We start from the raw sequence: 12,834 nt of genomic DNA on the forward strand, positions 1-12,834 counted from the left end.
TTTTTTTTTTTTTTTTTTTTTTTTTGAGACAGAGTCTCGCTCTTGTCACCCAGGCTGGGGTGCAGTGATGCAATATCGGCTCACTGCAACTTCTGCCTCGCGGGCTCAAGCAATTTTCCTGTCTTAGCCTCCTGCGTAGCTGGGATTACAGGTGTGCACCACCACACCAGCTAATTTTTGTACTTTTAGTAGAGACGGGGTTTCACCATGTTGGCCAGGATGTTCTCGAACTCCCGACCTCAGGTGATCCACCCGCTTTGGCCTCCCAAAGTGCCGGGATTACAGGCGTGAGCCACCACACCCAGCCAAATCCTTACATCTTAGACTCCTGAGCAGCTGTGACTACGGTGCATGCCACTGCACCTGGCTTCACTATGGCTGTTTGTTTGTTTCTGACACGGAGTCTCACTCTGTTGCCCACGCTGGAGTTCAGTGGTGCGATCTCAGCTCACTGCAACCTCCGCCTTCCGGTTTCAAGTAATTCTCCTGCCTCAGCCTCCCAAGTAGCTGGGATTACAGGCACCTGCCACCATGCCTGGCTAATATTTTTGTATTTTTAGTAAAGACAGGGTTTCACCATCTTGGCCAGGCTGGTCTTGAACTCCTGACCTTGTGATCCATGTGCCTCAGCCTCCCAAAGTGCTAGGATTACAGGCATCAGCCATTGCACCTGGCCGACTGTTTTTGATAAAACAGTATCTGTTGTTCAGTCTTATATTCCTCATTAAGTTAAGTGAGGATTAAATGAGAGTCCCAGCTACTTGGGAGGCTGAGGCAGGAGAATCTCTTGAATCCAGGAGGTGGAAGTTGCAGTGAGCCGAGATCATGCCACTGTACTCCAGCCTGGGCAACAGGAGCCAGATCTCTGGATTCCTTCTAGTTTACCAGCTGTGTAACCCCAGGGAAGTTACTTAACATCTCTCTTCTGTAGTTTCCTCCCTGCAAAATGAGGATAATAATAGCGTGAACCTTTTTTTTTTTTTTTTTTTTTTTTGAGATGGAGTTTCACTCTGTTGCCCAGGCTGGAGTGCAGTGGCATGATCTCGGCTCACTGCAACTTCCACCTCCTGGATTCAAGAGATTCTCCTGCCTCAGCCTCCCGAGTAGCAGAGGCCTGCCACCATACCTGACTAATTTTTTGTATTTTTAGTAGAGATGGGGTTTCCCCATTTTGGCCAGGCTGGTCTCAAACTCCTGACCTCAAGTGAGCTGCCCCATCCGGCCTCTCAAAGTGCTGAGATTACAGGCATGAGCCACTGTGCCCGGCCATGGACTTTTTTTTTTGAAACATGTCTTGCTGTGTCGCCCAGGCTGGTGTGCAGTGGCACCATGTGGGCTCACTGCACACTCTGCCCCCTGATTCTAATGGCACAGCCTCCTGAGTAGCTGGGATTACAGTAGCCTGCCACCACACCTGGCTAATTTTTGTATTTTTTGCAGAGATAGGGTTTCACCATGTTAGCCAGGCTGGTCTCAAACTCCTGGCCTCAAGGAATCCTTCCACGTTGGCCTCTCAAAATGCTGGAATTACAGGTGTGAGCCACCGTGCCTGGCCATGAACTTTAAAAGTGTTTTTTTGTTTTGTTTTGTTTTGTTTTTCAGAATTGAAAAACTTGGGAGTCTGAACCTATTCTGGCTCAGAAAGTTTGCCTGATAATTTTTAAAATTTTATTTTTATTTTATTTAATTAATTTATTTGTTGAGATGGAGTCTTGCTTTGTTGCCCAGGCTGGAACGCAGTGGCACTGTCTCGGCTCACTGCAACCTCCGCCTCCCGAGTTCAAGCGATTCTCCTGCCTCAGCCTCCTAAGTAGCTGGGATTACAAGTGCCCACCACCATGCCCCGCTAATTTTTGTATTTTTGGTAGGGATGGGGTTTCACTATGTTAGCCAGAGTGGTCTAAGTCCTCAGGTCATCTGCCTGCCTGTAATTTCATGGTTGACTAAAGGGTCATGTGACCCGTGCAACTGCATGGATTCCTGCTCTGTCACCCAGGCTAGAGTAAAATGGTGCAATCTCAGCTCACTGCAACCTCCACCTCCCAAAGTGCTGGCATTACAAGTGTGAGCCACTGCGCCTGGCCCCATAATTATTTTTTAAAAAAGAAAAAGACAGGGTCTCACTATGTTGTCCAGGCTACCATGGAAGTCCTAGGCTCAAGTGATCCTCCAGGGCTTAGATCTTTAAAAGGTTGTTGTAAGAATCATATGAGATAGCATTTAAAGTGCCTGGAACAGTGACTGCCAGAGAGAAAACAATAAATGTTGGCTGTGTGTTGAAAATGCTTTATAAACTACAGAAAATACGGCAGGTTCTTGAAATATCACTTAGCTTAGCATTATTTAGTTATAATGTTGAGGAGAAAAATAACTGATTCCTGTGGCCACTATCTGTGTGGTATTTGCACATTCTCCCCATGTCTATGTAGGTTTTCTCCAGGTACTCCAGTTTCCCCCTCATCCCAAAGATGTGAGGTGAATTGGCATGTGAGGTGAATTGGCATGTTTTTCCGGCCCTAGTCTGCACAAGTGTGAATGTGGGTGTGAGAGCACCCTGTGATGGAATGGCATCCTATCCAAGGTTGGTTGCTTGTGCTGTGATGCAGGGACAGGCTTTGGCCACCCTTGAAATCCAAAGATCGTCAAATAAAAATTCATAAAGTAGACAATGATCATACAGGTGCACAACAATGAAAGATGTGATATAAAAACACTCATTGAGCCTGCCATGTTTGTTATTGTTCGTTTTTGAACTGCATGATGGCAGAAGGTACTCCTTGCAATTTTCACTTTGCATACATTTATTACTTGATTTATCCCACCACCATAACAACTGTCGTCACTTTTTTTTTTAAAGATTTCAAAAATGTTTAATAGAATCACAACTTATTGCTGTGATATAATTTGATTTTATATTGTCATGTATAACCATCAAAATTCATTTTCTGTTCATATAGTAATGAATCAAATTATGTTTGATGAAAAATTATCAGAAGATTTTTGGTATTAATTAATCATACATATAATAAAAATGCTCAGCATGTTTCAAAATGGCATTGTAAATAGTACTAGTACATCAGCAATATAATATGATGTCCTGAAAAACTAACATAACAAAATAAGATTAATTGTGGTTTATGGATTCCCATTCAATATAAACTGATTCACCAAAAATTGAGTAAATAATAATGTATATATTTTTTTGAGACAAGGTCTTGCTCTGTTGCCCAGGCTGGAGTGCAGCGGCAAGATCGCAGCTCACTGTAGCCTTGGCATCCTTGGGCTCAGGTGATCCTCCCATCTTAGCCTCCTGAGTAGCTGGGACTATAGGCAAGTGCCATCACAGCCGGCTAATTTTTTATATTTTTGTAGAGACAGGGTTTCATCATGTTACCCAGGCTGGTCTCAAATTCCTGTGTTCAAGTGATCCACCTGCCTCAGCCTCCTGAAGTACTAGGATTATAGGCATGAGCCACTGCACCCAGCCCAATAATGATCTTTCTTATTTTTATAAATCTTTCTTAAATATATGTATAGTTCACATTTATTTCAGGGTTTAATGTTTGAAGTGTTTTGGGTCTTTATTTAGAAGTTTAGTGATGTTTTTGTGACAGAAATATGCTGTAGGAGTTTAAGTTCTTGTTTATATTAATTAGCCTATGGTAAAATTGGTTTCTTTATACATTGTTTTACTTACAAGCCACAATATCCAAGAACCTGTGGATGACATTAAGTAAGGACTTTTATTGTATTGATAATTAGAGAGGCAGAGGGTCATCTCTGAAGAAGACCTACCTTTAAGGGATGGGAGGAAAAGAAGAGAATTTTTAAAAGAAGGAAGGAGGAGTCAGAATGTTGGGATATTATCAGGAAATTATCAGGTCAGAGAAGTGTTAGTGGGAAGGATGTGATCAAAATTGTTGATGTGATGACTTATAAAAGATTTCTCATCTGTTTCAGTTGTCATTAGATACCCTTTATTTTTGAACTCTTGGAGCCATTTTGTCCATAATTTTTTTTTTTTTTTTAAAGATGGAGTTTCATCATGTTGGTCAGGCTGGTAGGCTGGTCTTGTACTCCCAACCTCAGGTGATCCGCCCTCCTTGGCCTCCAAAGTGCTTGGATTACAGGCATGAGCCACCACCCCCGGCCTGTCCGTAATTTTATATAATATTTATTTATTTTGAGACGGAGTCTCGTTCTGTCACCAGGCTGGAGCGCAGTGGCGTGATCTTGGCTCACTGCAACCTCTGCTTCAAGTGATCCTCCTGCCTCAGCTTCCCGAGTAGCTGGGACTGCAGGCGCACGCCACCATGCCCCGTTAATTTTTTTTTTTTTTTTTCAAATAATTTTATCTTTAATAATCTCGCAGCAATTTAAAATATGAGAAAGGTCAAACATGCTCCCTTTAAGGGTAATGCCACCATGATAGGCTCACACAAGCATGATCAATCGCCATGATGACACTGAATGCCACCGAGTATGGCTGGCAAAAAGGCATCAGGGCTCACAGATTGAAGAGTTTGGTTATGGAGTCTCTGAGGGTTAACAGGCAGCAGAAGAGACATCAGTTTAACGGACTTTCAGAGGACAGGGCGCGGTTGCTGGGTCATGAGCACCTTGAAGCGTTTCTTGATGGTGATTCGGTGTCGAGAGTATTTGTCATCTAGGGAGAACCGAGCAGGATGGGCCGAGCAGGTCTGTTGTCCCATTGGATCAAATTTCTTCAGCGTATAGACCCGATCTCCCTCCTCGTTGAGGTAATACTGGAGAAACATGATCACTCTTAAGCCAGAGGTTCCAATTCGGTACGCAGCTCGGTCTGCCCCGTTAATTTTTTGTGTTTTTAGTAGAGACGGGGTTTCACCATGTTGGCCAGGATGGTCTTGATCTTTTGACCTCATGATCTGCCTGCCTCGGCCTCCCAAAGTGCTGGGATTATAGGCATAAGCCACCGTGCCCGGCCTTTATATAATATTTAATAATAAAAAGGAATAATTTTGTGGGCTGGGCACCATGGCTCACACCTGTAATCCTGGCACTTTGGGAGGCTGAGGAGGGCGGATCACCTGAGGTCAAGAGTTCGAGACCATCCTGACCAACATTGCAAAACCCTATCTCTAATAAAAATACAAAAATTAGCTGGGCGTGGTGGTGGGCGCCTGTAATCTCAACTGTTCGGGAGGCTGAGGTAGGAGAATCGCTTGAACCCAGGAGGCAGAGGTTGCAGTGAGCTGAGACCATGCTATAGCACTCCAACACTCCAGTCCAGGTGATAGAGCGAGACTCTGTCTCAAAAAAAAAAAAAAAAAAAAAAAAAAAAATAAAAAAAAAAAAAAAAAAAAAAAAAAAAGTAATAATTTTGTAAAACACTTTACAGTTTACAAAGAGATTTAACAATCTCATCCAATTCTCACAACTTCCCTGTGCAGTCCATGTTGTCCCTGTTTAGTAAATAAGGAAATGGAGGCTCAAGAGATAAGAACTTGCCTAAGTTGAGCTGCTCTAGGTCTTCTGATACATCTTGTTTGCCTAGTTAGATGGTAAATTTCTTGAGGCCTGAATCTAATCAGTTATTTTTTTTTTATTCTTTATAGCAGCTAGCGCCATGCTGGGCAGAAATGTAAATGTTCAGACTAGATTGAGTGGACTGGCAGTGGTCAAAACTAATTTGCCCTTTCTCCCTTCTGCCCTCTAGCGCCCTCACAAAGCCAATGCTGAGGAGATGACCAAGTACCACAGCGATGACTACATTAAATTCTTGCGCTCCATCCGTCCGGATAACATGTCCGAGTACAGCAAGCAGATGCAGAGATGTGAGTCCCTTCTGTTCCCTCCACACTCTCAAGCCCCCAGTTGCATCTCCCTTTCCACTGCAGAGGCCCGCTCTCCTGTCCTTGAGCCTCCCCTTCAGTGGACGCGTGATTTCCCCTGCCTCCCAAAGGTGCCAGAGTGCTTTTTCCCTTCAAGTTTGGTTTTTCTTTTATATCTATATATTATACCTCCTTGTTTCATCTGAAAGTCTGGTTTCTCATGTTTCCTCATTGTAAATGATAGAGGTAGGACTTTTTCTGATTATGTTCACAACACTGTCCCAAGAGTACTGTAATTATTGTAGTGGAAAAAGCACTGACCTGGGACGGGGAGACAATAGATACAGTAAAATTTAACTCTAACTCTCAGCTGACTGGGCAAGTCACTTCCCCTCAGATTCTTCTTTTGTAAAGTGGGCTGGGCCACATGATCTCTCATTTCTGTCCAACTGTAACTGTTTTGACTTTGTGGGTATTAGTTGAGAATTTAGAGGCCACTCAGGACAGATTCTAGGCAGTGTAGTATTTGAGATGAGGTCATCCTGCCCCTGACCCCTTAGACTTGAAACTTAAGAACAGGTCCCATCTTAGAAACCACACTTAGTTTGTAGGAATCATGGGGATTATTTTAGCTGTAGGGAAAAAAAATTGTTCAAATTCGTCACAAAATTATCATACGTGACTTCCCCCTTGTGTTATTTTAGAAATTATCTCATAGCACCTAAGACTTCATATAGTGTAACAGCATTGTCCCAGAAGAAGTTTTGATTAACTTATGACAGCTTATGTTGTGTCAGAAAATATTCGGCACTTGTTTATTGCTGCTGACCACAAGGTAGTCTTATTCTCAAGGAAGAAAGTTATTTATTAGTTATAATAACTGTACAGTGGCATTGCTGACAGAACCACAGGGACTTTCCTTGAAGCATTAAGCTTCTTTGCTACCAACAACTCGAGGAGCTGCCAGCCGCCGTGAGTGAGGTGTTTGCTCTCTGAATTGCAGGGTTCTGTTTGCCTCCAAGATGAGACAAATTCATGCTTTTCCTGTAGACGGCTTTAGAGGTTTCCTTAACCCATTTAGGCCAAGGATCAGGCTCTACTCACAGGAGGGTGGGCTCTTACTAGAGGAGCAGCTTGGTATTGAAGTAAGAAAATGACCTTTGGCCGGGCGCGGTGGCTCACGCCTGTAATCCCAGCACTTTGGGAGGCCAAGGCGGGTGGATCACGAGGTCAAGAGATCGAGACCATCCTGATCAACATGGTGAAACCCCGTCTCTACTAAAAATACAAAAAATTAGCNCAAAAAATTAGCTGGGCATGATGGCGCATGCCTGTAATCCCAGCTACTCAGGAGGCTGAGGCAGGAGAATTGCCTGAACCCAGGAGGCGGAGGTTGCGGTGAGCCGAGATGGCGCCATTGCACTCCAGCCTGGGTAACAAGAGCGAAACTCCGTCTCAAAAAAAAAAAAAGAAAATGACCTTTAATGTCTTAGTTTGAATCCCTGGTCTCCTAAACCCTCTGGTGTTATTTTCCCTGTTTAAGAGGAAGACAGGCCAGGTACAGTGGTTCATGGCCATAATCCTAGCCCTTTGGGAAGCCAAGGTGAGAGGACTGCCTGAGCCCAGATAGGAGTTTGAGACCAGCCTGGGCAACATAGTGAGATCCCCATCTCTACAAAAGTAAAAAAAATTGGCTGGGCATGGTGATACACACCTGTGGTTCCCGCTACTCAGGAAGCTGAAGAGGGAGGATCTGTTGAGCCTGGAAGGTCAAGGCTGCAGTGAGCCATGATTATATCACTGCACTCCAGCCTGGGCAACAGAGTGAGACCAAAAAAATTTTAAAAAGACAATAATATTAAAGGATGGGGGGATAAGTAAAGATAATATATTTGAAGTATCTACCCTCCATGAATAGTAGCTTTTGCTATTATAACTTATTTTTGTTATTTACAAACTTATCAAGGCAGACAAAATATTATGCCCTTAGGAGTGTGCAGGTTCTGCTGTGATGCTCCAGTTTTTCTGAACCGAGCATTCTAAAGCTGTACATTAAAAAATTCAGTCTGGCTGGTGCAGTGGCTCGTGCCTGTAATCCCAGCACTTTGGGAGGCCAAGGCGGGCGGATCACCTGGGGTTGGATGTTTGAGACCATGGTGGCACATCCTTGTGATTCTGGCTACTCAGGAGCCTGAGGCAAGAGGATCCCTTGAGCCCAGTTCAAGGCTGTATTGAAGTATGGTCTCATCTCGCCACCATACTCCAGCCTGGGCAACATAGCAAGAACTTATCTCAAAGAAAAAAAAAGAACACCACCACCACCCACACCCCCGCCACACACACACACACACACACACACACACACACACACCCCATCCCACACACCTAACCTAGGAAGTTATACTTGTGATAAGACCAAATAAGTCAGGTTTCCTTGCTCACGGCTGAAATGTAATAAACCCTTTCTGGTCACTTTGACAGCCTTGATCAGAAGTTCTGACCTAATATTTAGTAAGTGAAAATGGGAACACAAGTAAATGCATTTAGGGGGCTTATGGTGAAAATATGATAAAAAGGATTGGTAGAAAATTGGGAGACATTCTTATCCATTTTATAAACATGTAAACTTTTCTAGGCACACAGCAAGGTGGTGATAGAATGCAGAATGGAACTCTAGTCCACCAGTTCTAGAGTTTTTAAAAATATAGTGCATATAAAATATTTTAGACACATAGGCCATGCACGGTGGCTCATGCCTGTAATCCTAGCACTTTGGGAGGCTGAGGCCAGTGGATCACTGGAGGCTAGGAATTTGAGACCAGCCTGGCCAGCATGGTGATACCCTGCCTCTACTAAAAATACAAAAATTATCTGTGTGTGGTGGCATATGGTGATCGTGCCACTGTACTCCAGGCTGGGTGACAGAGCAAGACCCCATCTCAAAAAAAGAAAAAAAGAAAAAAAAAACATATTTTAGACACACACAAAAAGCATAAAAAGTAGTATAATGAACATTAGTGTACCCACTGCCCAGCCTGAGGAAAAAGACATTATCGGCTGGGCTCAGTGGCTTAAGCCTGTAATCCCAGCACCTGGCTGAGGTAGGTGGATCAGGAGGTTAGGAGTTCAAGACCAGCCTGGCCAACATGATGAAACCCTGTCTCTACATACAAAATTAGCCAGGCATGGTGGCACATGCCTGTAATCCCAGCTACTCGGGAGGCTGAGGCAGGAGAATCACTTGAACCTGGGAGGCGGGAATTGCAATGAGTTAAGATTGTGCCACTGCACTCCAGCCTGGGCGACAGAGGGTGACTCCATCTCAAAAACAAGAAAAAAAGAAAATATTATCAATACAGTTGATGCCCCCTTGGGCATCTTTCCTTGATACATACCCTTTCTCCCCCACTCCCACAACCCCCCACCCTATTACTAGCGTGGCCAACGTATAAGCACTATCCTGAGGTTAGTGTTTAATCCCCACATCTCTTCTGCAATGAGCATTTTACTGCCTTCTCTGCCTACCACTGCTTCCACCTCTCACCTAGTATTGCTTCCCTTTAGTCTAAAGGTAGTCAGAATGAGAAAAGTGTTTATAGCAGAAAGAGAGAAAACCCATAGAAAAGTCCTCCCTAAGGCCAGGGGCGGTGGCTCACGACTGTAATCCCAGCACTTTGGGAGGCTGAGGTGGGTGAATCACTTGAACCTGGGAGGCGGAGGTTGCAGTGAGCGGAGATCATGCCACTGCACTCCAGCCCAGGAGACAGATTGAGACTCCGTCTCAAAAAAAAAAAAGAAAAGAAAAGTCCTCCCTAGCCTCACAGATTAGCTCACATGAGTATCTGCTCTTCCATCTGCCCCTCTCCATCTCTAATCACATAGCTTATTGACTGGGAATAAATGGGCTGGTCATTTGAGCCACATGTTGGTTTGGGGCCCGAAGAAAAATACGGTTTTTTTTCTCATGTCCAAAACACCCATTTCTTCCCATGGGGGCTCCATATCCCAAATAAGAGTATAAACAAAGCTTTGGAAACACAAGCAGGCCAAACTCTGTCTCGGAGGAAGTGGCCAGAGAGGGAAATCAGTTGCCAATGGATAAACAGCCTGGGCCCAGGGACCAAAGTTCTTATTTACACAGCCTCTCAGTGTTTACCCAGGAAATGAGGAAGAGAGCCACGCGCTACATACTCCCTCATGCAGCCGCACTTCCTCAGAGCACCTGATCTTGGCACCCTCCAAGTTCAAGGCAGACCAGAGCTGGTAACTCTTGTGGTTATTGTAGATCCTGAGCTTCAACCGTGTCTTGCAATTTTACATCACAGTCCAAACTGGGCTCTTCCACTCTCATCCAGGGCTGCTCCTTCCTCTACTTTAGGAACTCCTGTTGATAACAGTGGGTACAGTAGAAGGCTGGGCAAGAGACTAAGTATGCAGCCCCACACCTGCCTCTGACTTCCTGTAGCTCATTGATGTCTCAGCAGTTACCTTTTCTTTCTTTCTTTTTTTTTTTTGAGATGGAGTCTCGCTCTGTTGCCTAGGCTGGCTGGAGTGCAGTGGTACGGTCTCGGCTCACTGCAACCTCCGCCTCCCAGATTCAAGTGGTTCTCCTGCCTCAGCCTCCTGAGTATCTGAGATTACAGGCACATGCCTGGCTAATTTTTGTATTTTTAGTAGAAAAGGGGTTTCGCCATGTTGGCCGGGCTGGTCTCAAACTCCTGACCTCAAGTGATTCGTCCACCTTGGCCTCCCAAAGTGCTGGGACTACACGTGTGAGCCACCGTGCCTGGCCAGCAGTTATGTTTTCTGTGAGAGGAGATTGGAGCTATAAGTTTCTTCTAGGTCTGGGAGTCCACAACCTCCAGGTGTGCTTTCCTTCCTGTTTTCATTTCATTTGCCTTATTATTTGAATATGTTTCCACATTATGTACTACTTGGTACTTTCACCCCATTAGGCCCAAAATAACTTTACTCCAGTCGTCACTGTGAATGTAGGAGTAAGACACAGACAGGACTGTGGGAGTCAAGATCCCTGGACCCTGATTCTGGTTCTGCTACTGCCTGGTTTTATAACTTTGGGCAAATCGCTTAACTTCTTGGTATCTGTTTGTTCCTCTGCACAGTGGGGTTGATATCTGTCCTGTCCAGCTCATAGAGTTGTTATGAGGATCAAACGAGGTTGTATATGTGAAAGGACTTGCAAAAGAGCCAGGGTATATTTTCACAGACAGATATTTTCACAGATACTTTAAGACAGACAAACCGGTCAGGTGCAGTGGCTCATGCCTTTAATACCAATACTTTGGGAGGCCGAGGCAGGTAGATCACAGGGTCAGGAGTTCGAGACCAGTCTGGCCAACATGGTGAAACCCATCTCTACTAAAAATACAAAAATTAACTGGGCATGGTGGCAAGTGCCTGTAATCCCAGCTACTCAGGAGGCTGAGGCAGGAGAATCACCTGAAACCGGAGGGCAGGGACACTGCCCCAGTTGCCACCTAGCCTCGGATCTCCCTCCGACCTCCAGCGAAGACATCCCAGCCATGGCCATGCAGAAAATCTTTGTTCAGGAAATCCTGGACTCCAGGGGCAACCCCACAGTGGAGGTGGACCTGCACACAGCCAAGGGCTGATTCTGAGCAGCTGTGCCCAGTGGGGCATCCACAGGTATCTATGAAGCTCTGGAACTAAGAGATGGAGACAAAGCCCACTACCTGGGAGTCTGGAAGGCTGTGGAACACATCAACAAGACTCTAGGCCCTGCTCTGCTGGAAAAGAAACTAAGTGTTGTGGATCAAGAAAAAGTTGACAAATTTATGATTGAGCTGGATGAGACTGAGAATAAGTCAAAAGTTTGGGGCCACTGCCATCCTGGGTGTGTCCTTGGCCGTGTATAAGGTGGGAGCAACTGAGAAGGGGGTCCCCCTGTACCGCCACATTGCAGATTTTGCCGGGAACCCTGACCTCATACTCCCAGTGCCAGCCTTCAACATGATCAATGGGAGCTCCCATGCTGTAAACAAGCTGGCTATGCAGGAATGCATGATTCTGCCTGTGGAAGCCAGCTTCTTCAAGGAAGCCATGCGCATTGGTGCTCAGGTCTGCCACCACCTTAAGGGGATCATCAAGGCCAAGTATGGGAAGGATGCCACCAATGTGGGTGATGAAGGTGGCTTCACACCCAACATTCTGGAGAACATTGAGGCCTTGGAGCTGCTGAAGACGGCCATCCAGGCAGCGGGTTACCCAGACAAGGTGGTGATTTGCATGGATGTGGCAGCGTCTGTTGAAATGGGAAGTACGATCTTAACTTCATGTCACCCGATGATCCCGCATGACACATCACTGGGGAGAAGCTCGAGAGCTGTATAAGAGCTTCATCAAGAACTATCCCATGATCTCCATCGAGAACCCCTTTGACCAGGATGACTGGGCCACTTGGACCTCGTTCCTCTTGGGGGTGGACATTAAGATTGTAGGGGGTGACCTGACAGTCACCAACCCCAAGAGGACTGCCCAGGCTGTTGAGAAGGCCTGCAGCTGTCTGCTGCTGAAGGTCAATCAGATCAGCTCAGTGACCAAATCAATCCAGGCATGCAAACTGGCCCAGTCTAACGTCTGGGGGGTGATGGTGAGCCACTGCTTTGGGGAGACTGAGGACACATTCATTGCTGACTTTGTGGGGCTCTGCACAGGACAGATCAAGACTGGCACCCCCTGCCACTCGGAGTGTCTGGCCAAATACAGCCAATTCATGAGGATCAAGGAGGCTCTTGGAGACAAGGCTATCTTTGCTGGACACAAGTTCCATAACCCGAAGGCCAGTAAGAAGCTGGAGGCTCCAGGACTCCACTGGACAGACCCAGGTCTTCCAGACCTGCTTCCTGAAATAAACACTGGTGCCAACCAAATAAAAAGAGAAAAAGAAACCATAGGGTGGAGGTTGCGATGAGTTGAGATCCCACCACTGCACGCCAGCCTGGGCGACTGACAAGAGCGAAACTCCATCTCAAAAAAAAAA

The 12,834-nt window shown here is 45.5% G+C and overlaps 2 protein-coding genes and 1 pseudogene across 2 annotated transcripts in view; 2 read left to right on the plus strand and 1 right to left on the minus strand.

Moving 5' to 3' along the window:
• The window catches only part of HDAC1 (histone deacetylase 1), a 47,038-nt gene that overhangs the window by 21,996 nt on the left and 12,208 nt on the right, over positions 1–12,834 (plus strand). Inside the window, exon 3 of the mRNA XM_017527929.2 lies at positions 5,699–5,816. Coding sequence (XP_017383418.1) covers positions 5,699–5,816 — 118 coding nt within the window. The remainder of the gene's footprint in view (positions 1–5,698; positions 5,817–12,834) is intronic.
• LOC108303949 (H/ACA ribonucleoprotein complex subunit 3-like) lies at positions 4,326–4,826 on the minus strand. Its single transcript, XM_037738258.1, has one exon. It carries the CDS (start codon positions 4,776–4,778, stop codon positions 4,584–4,586), a length of 195 nt encoding a protein of 64 aa, XP_037594186.1. The 5' UTR covers positions 4,779–4,826; the 3' UTR covers positions 4,326–4,583.
• LOC108303948 lies at positions 10,519–12,813 on the plus strand (annotated as a pseudogene).

Source organism: Cebus imitator, unplaced genomic scaffold, assembly GCF_001604975.1.
Source record: "Cebus imitator isolate Cc_AM_T3 unplaced genomic scaffold, Cebus_imitator-1.0 Scaffold51, whole genome shotgun sequence".
In the NCBI taxonomy this organism is placed as follows: domain Eukaryota; kingdom Metazoa; phylum Chordata; class Mammalia; order Primates; family Cebidae; genus Cebus; species Cebus imitator.

Bases quoted from the DNA above. Each gene is read 5' to 3' on its own strand.
- LOC108303949 (XM_037738258.1), bottom strand. From the start codon at position 4,778: ATGTTTCTCCAGTATTACCTCAACGAGGAGGGAGATCGGGTCTATACG.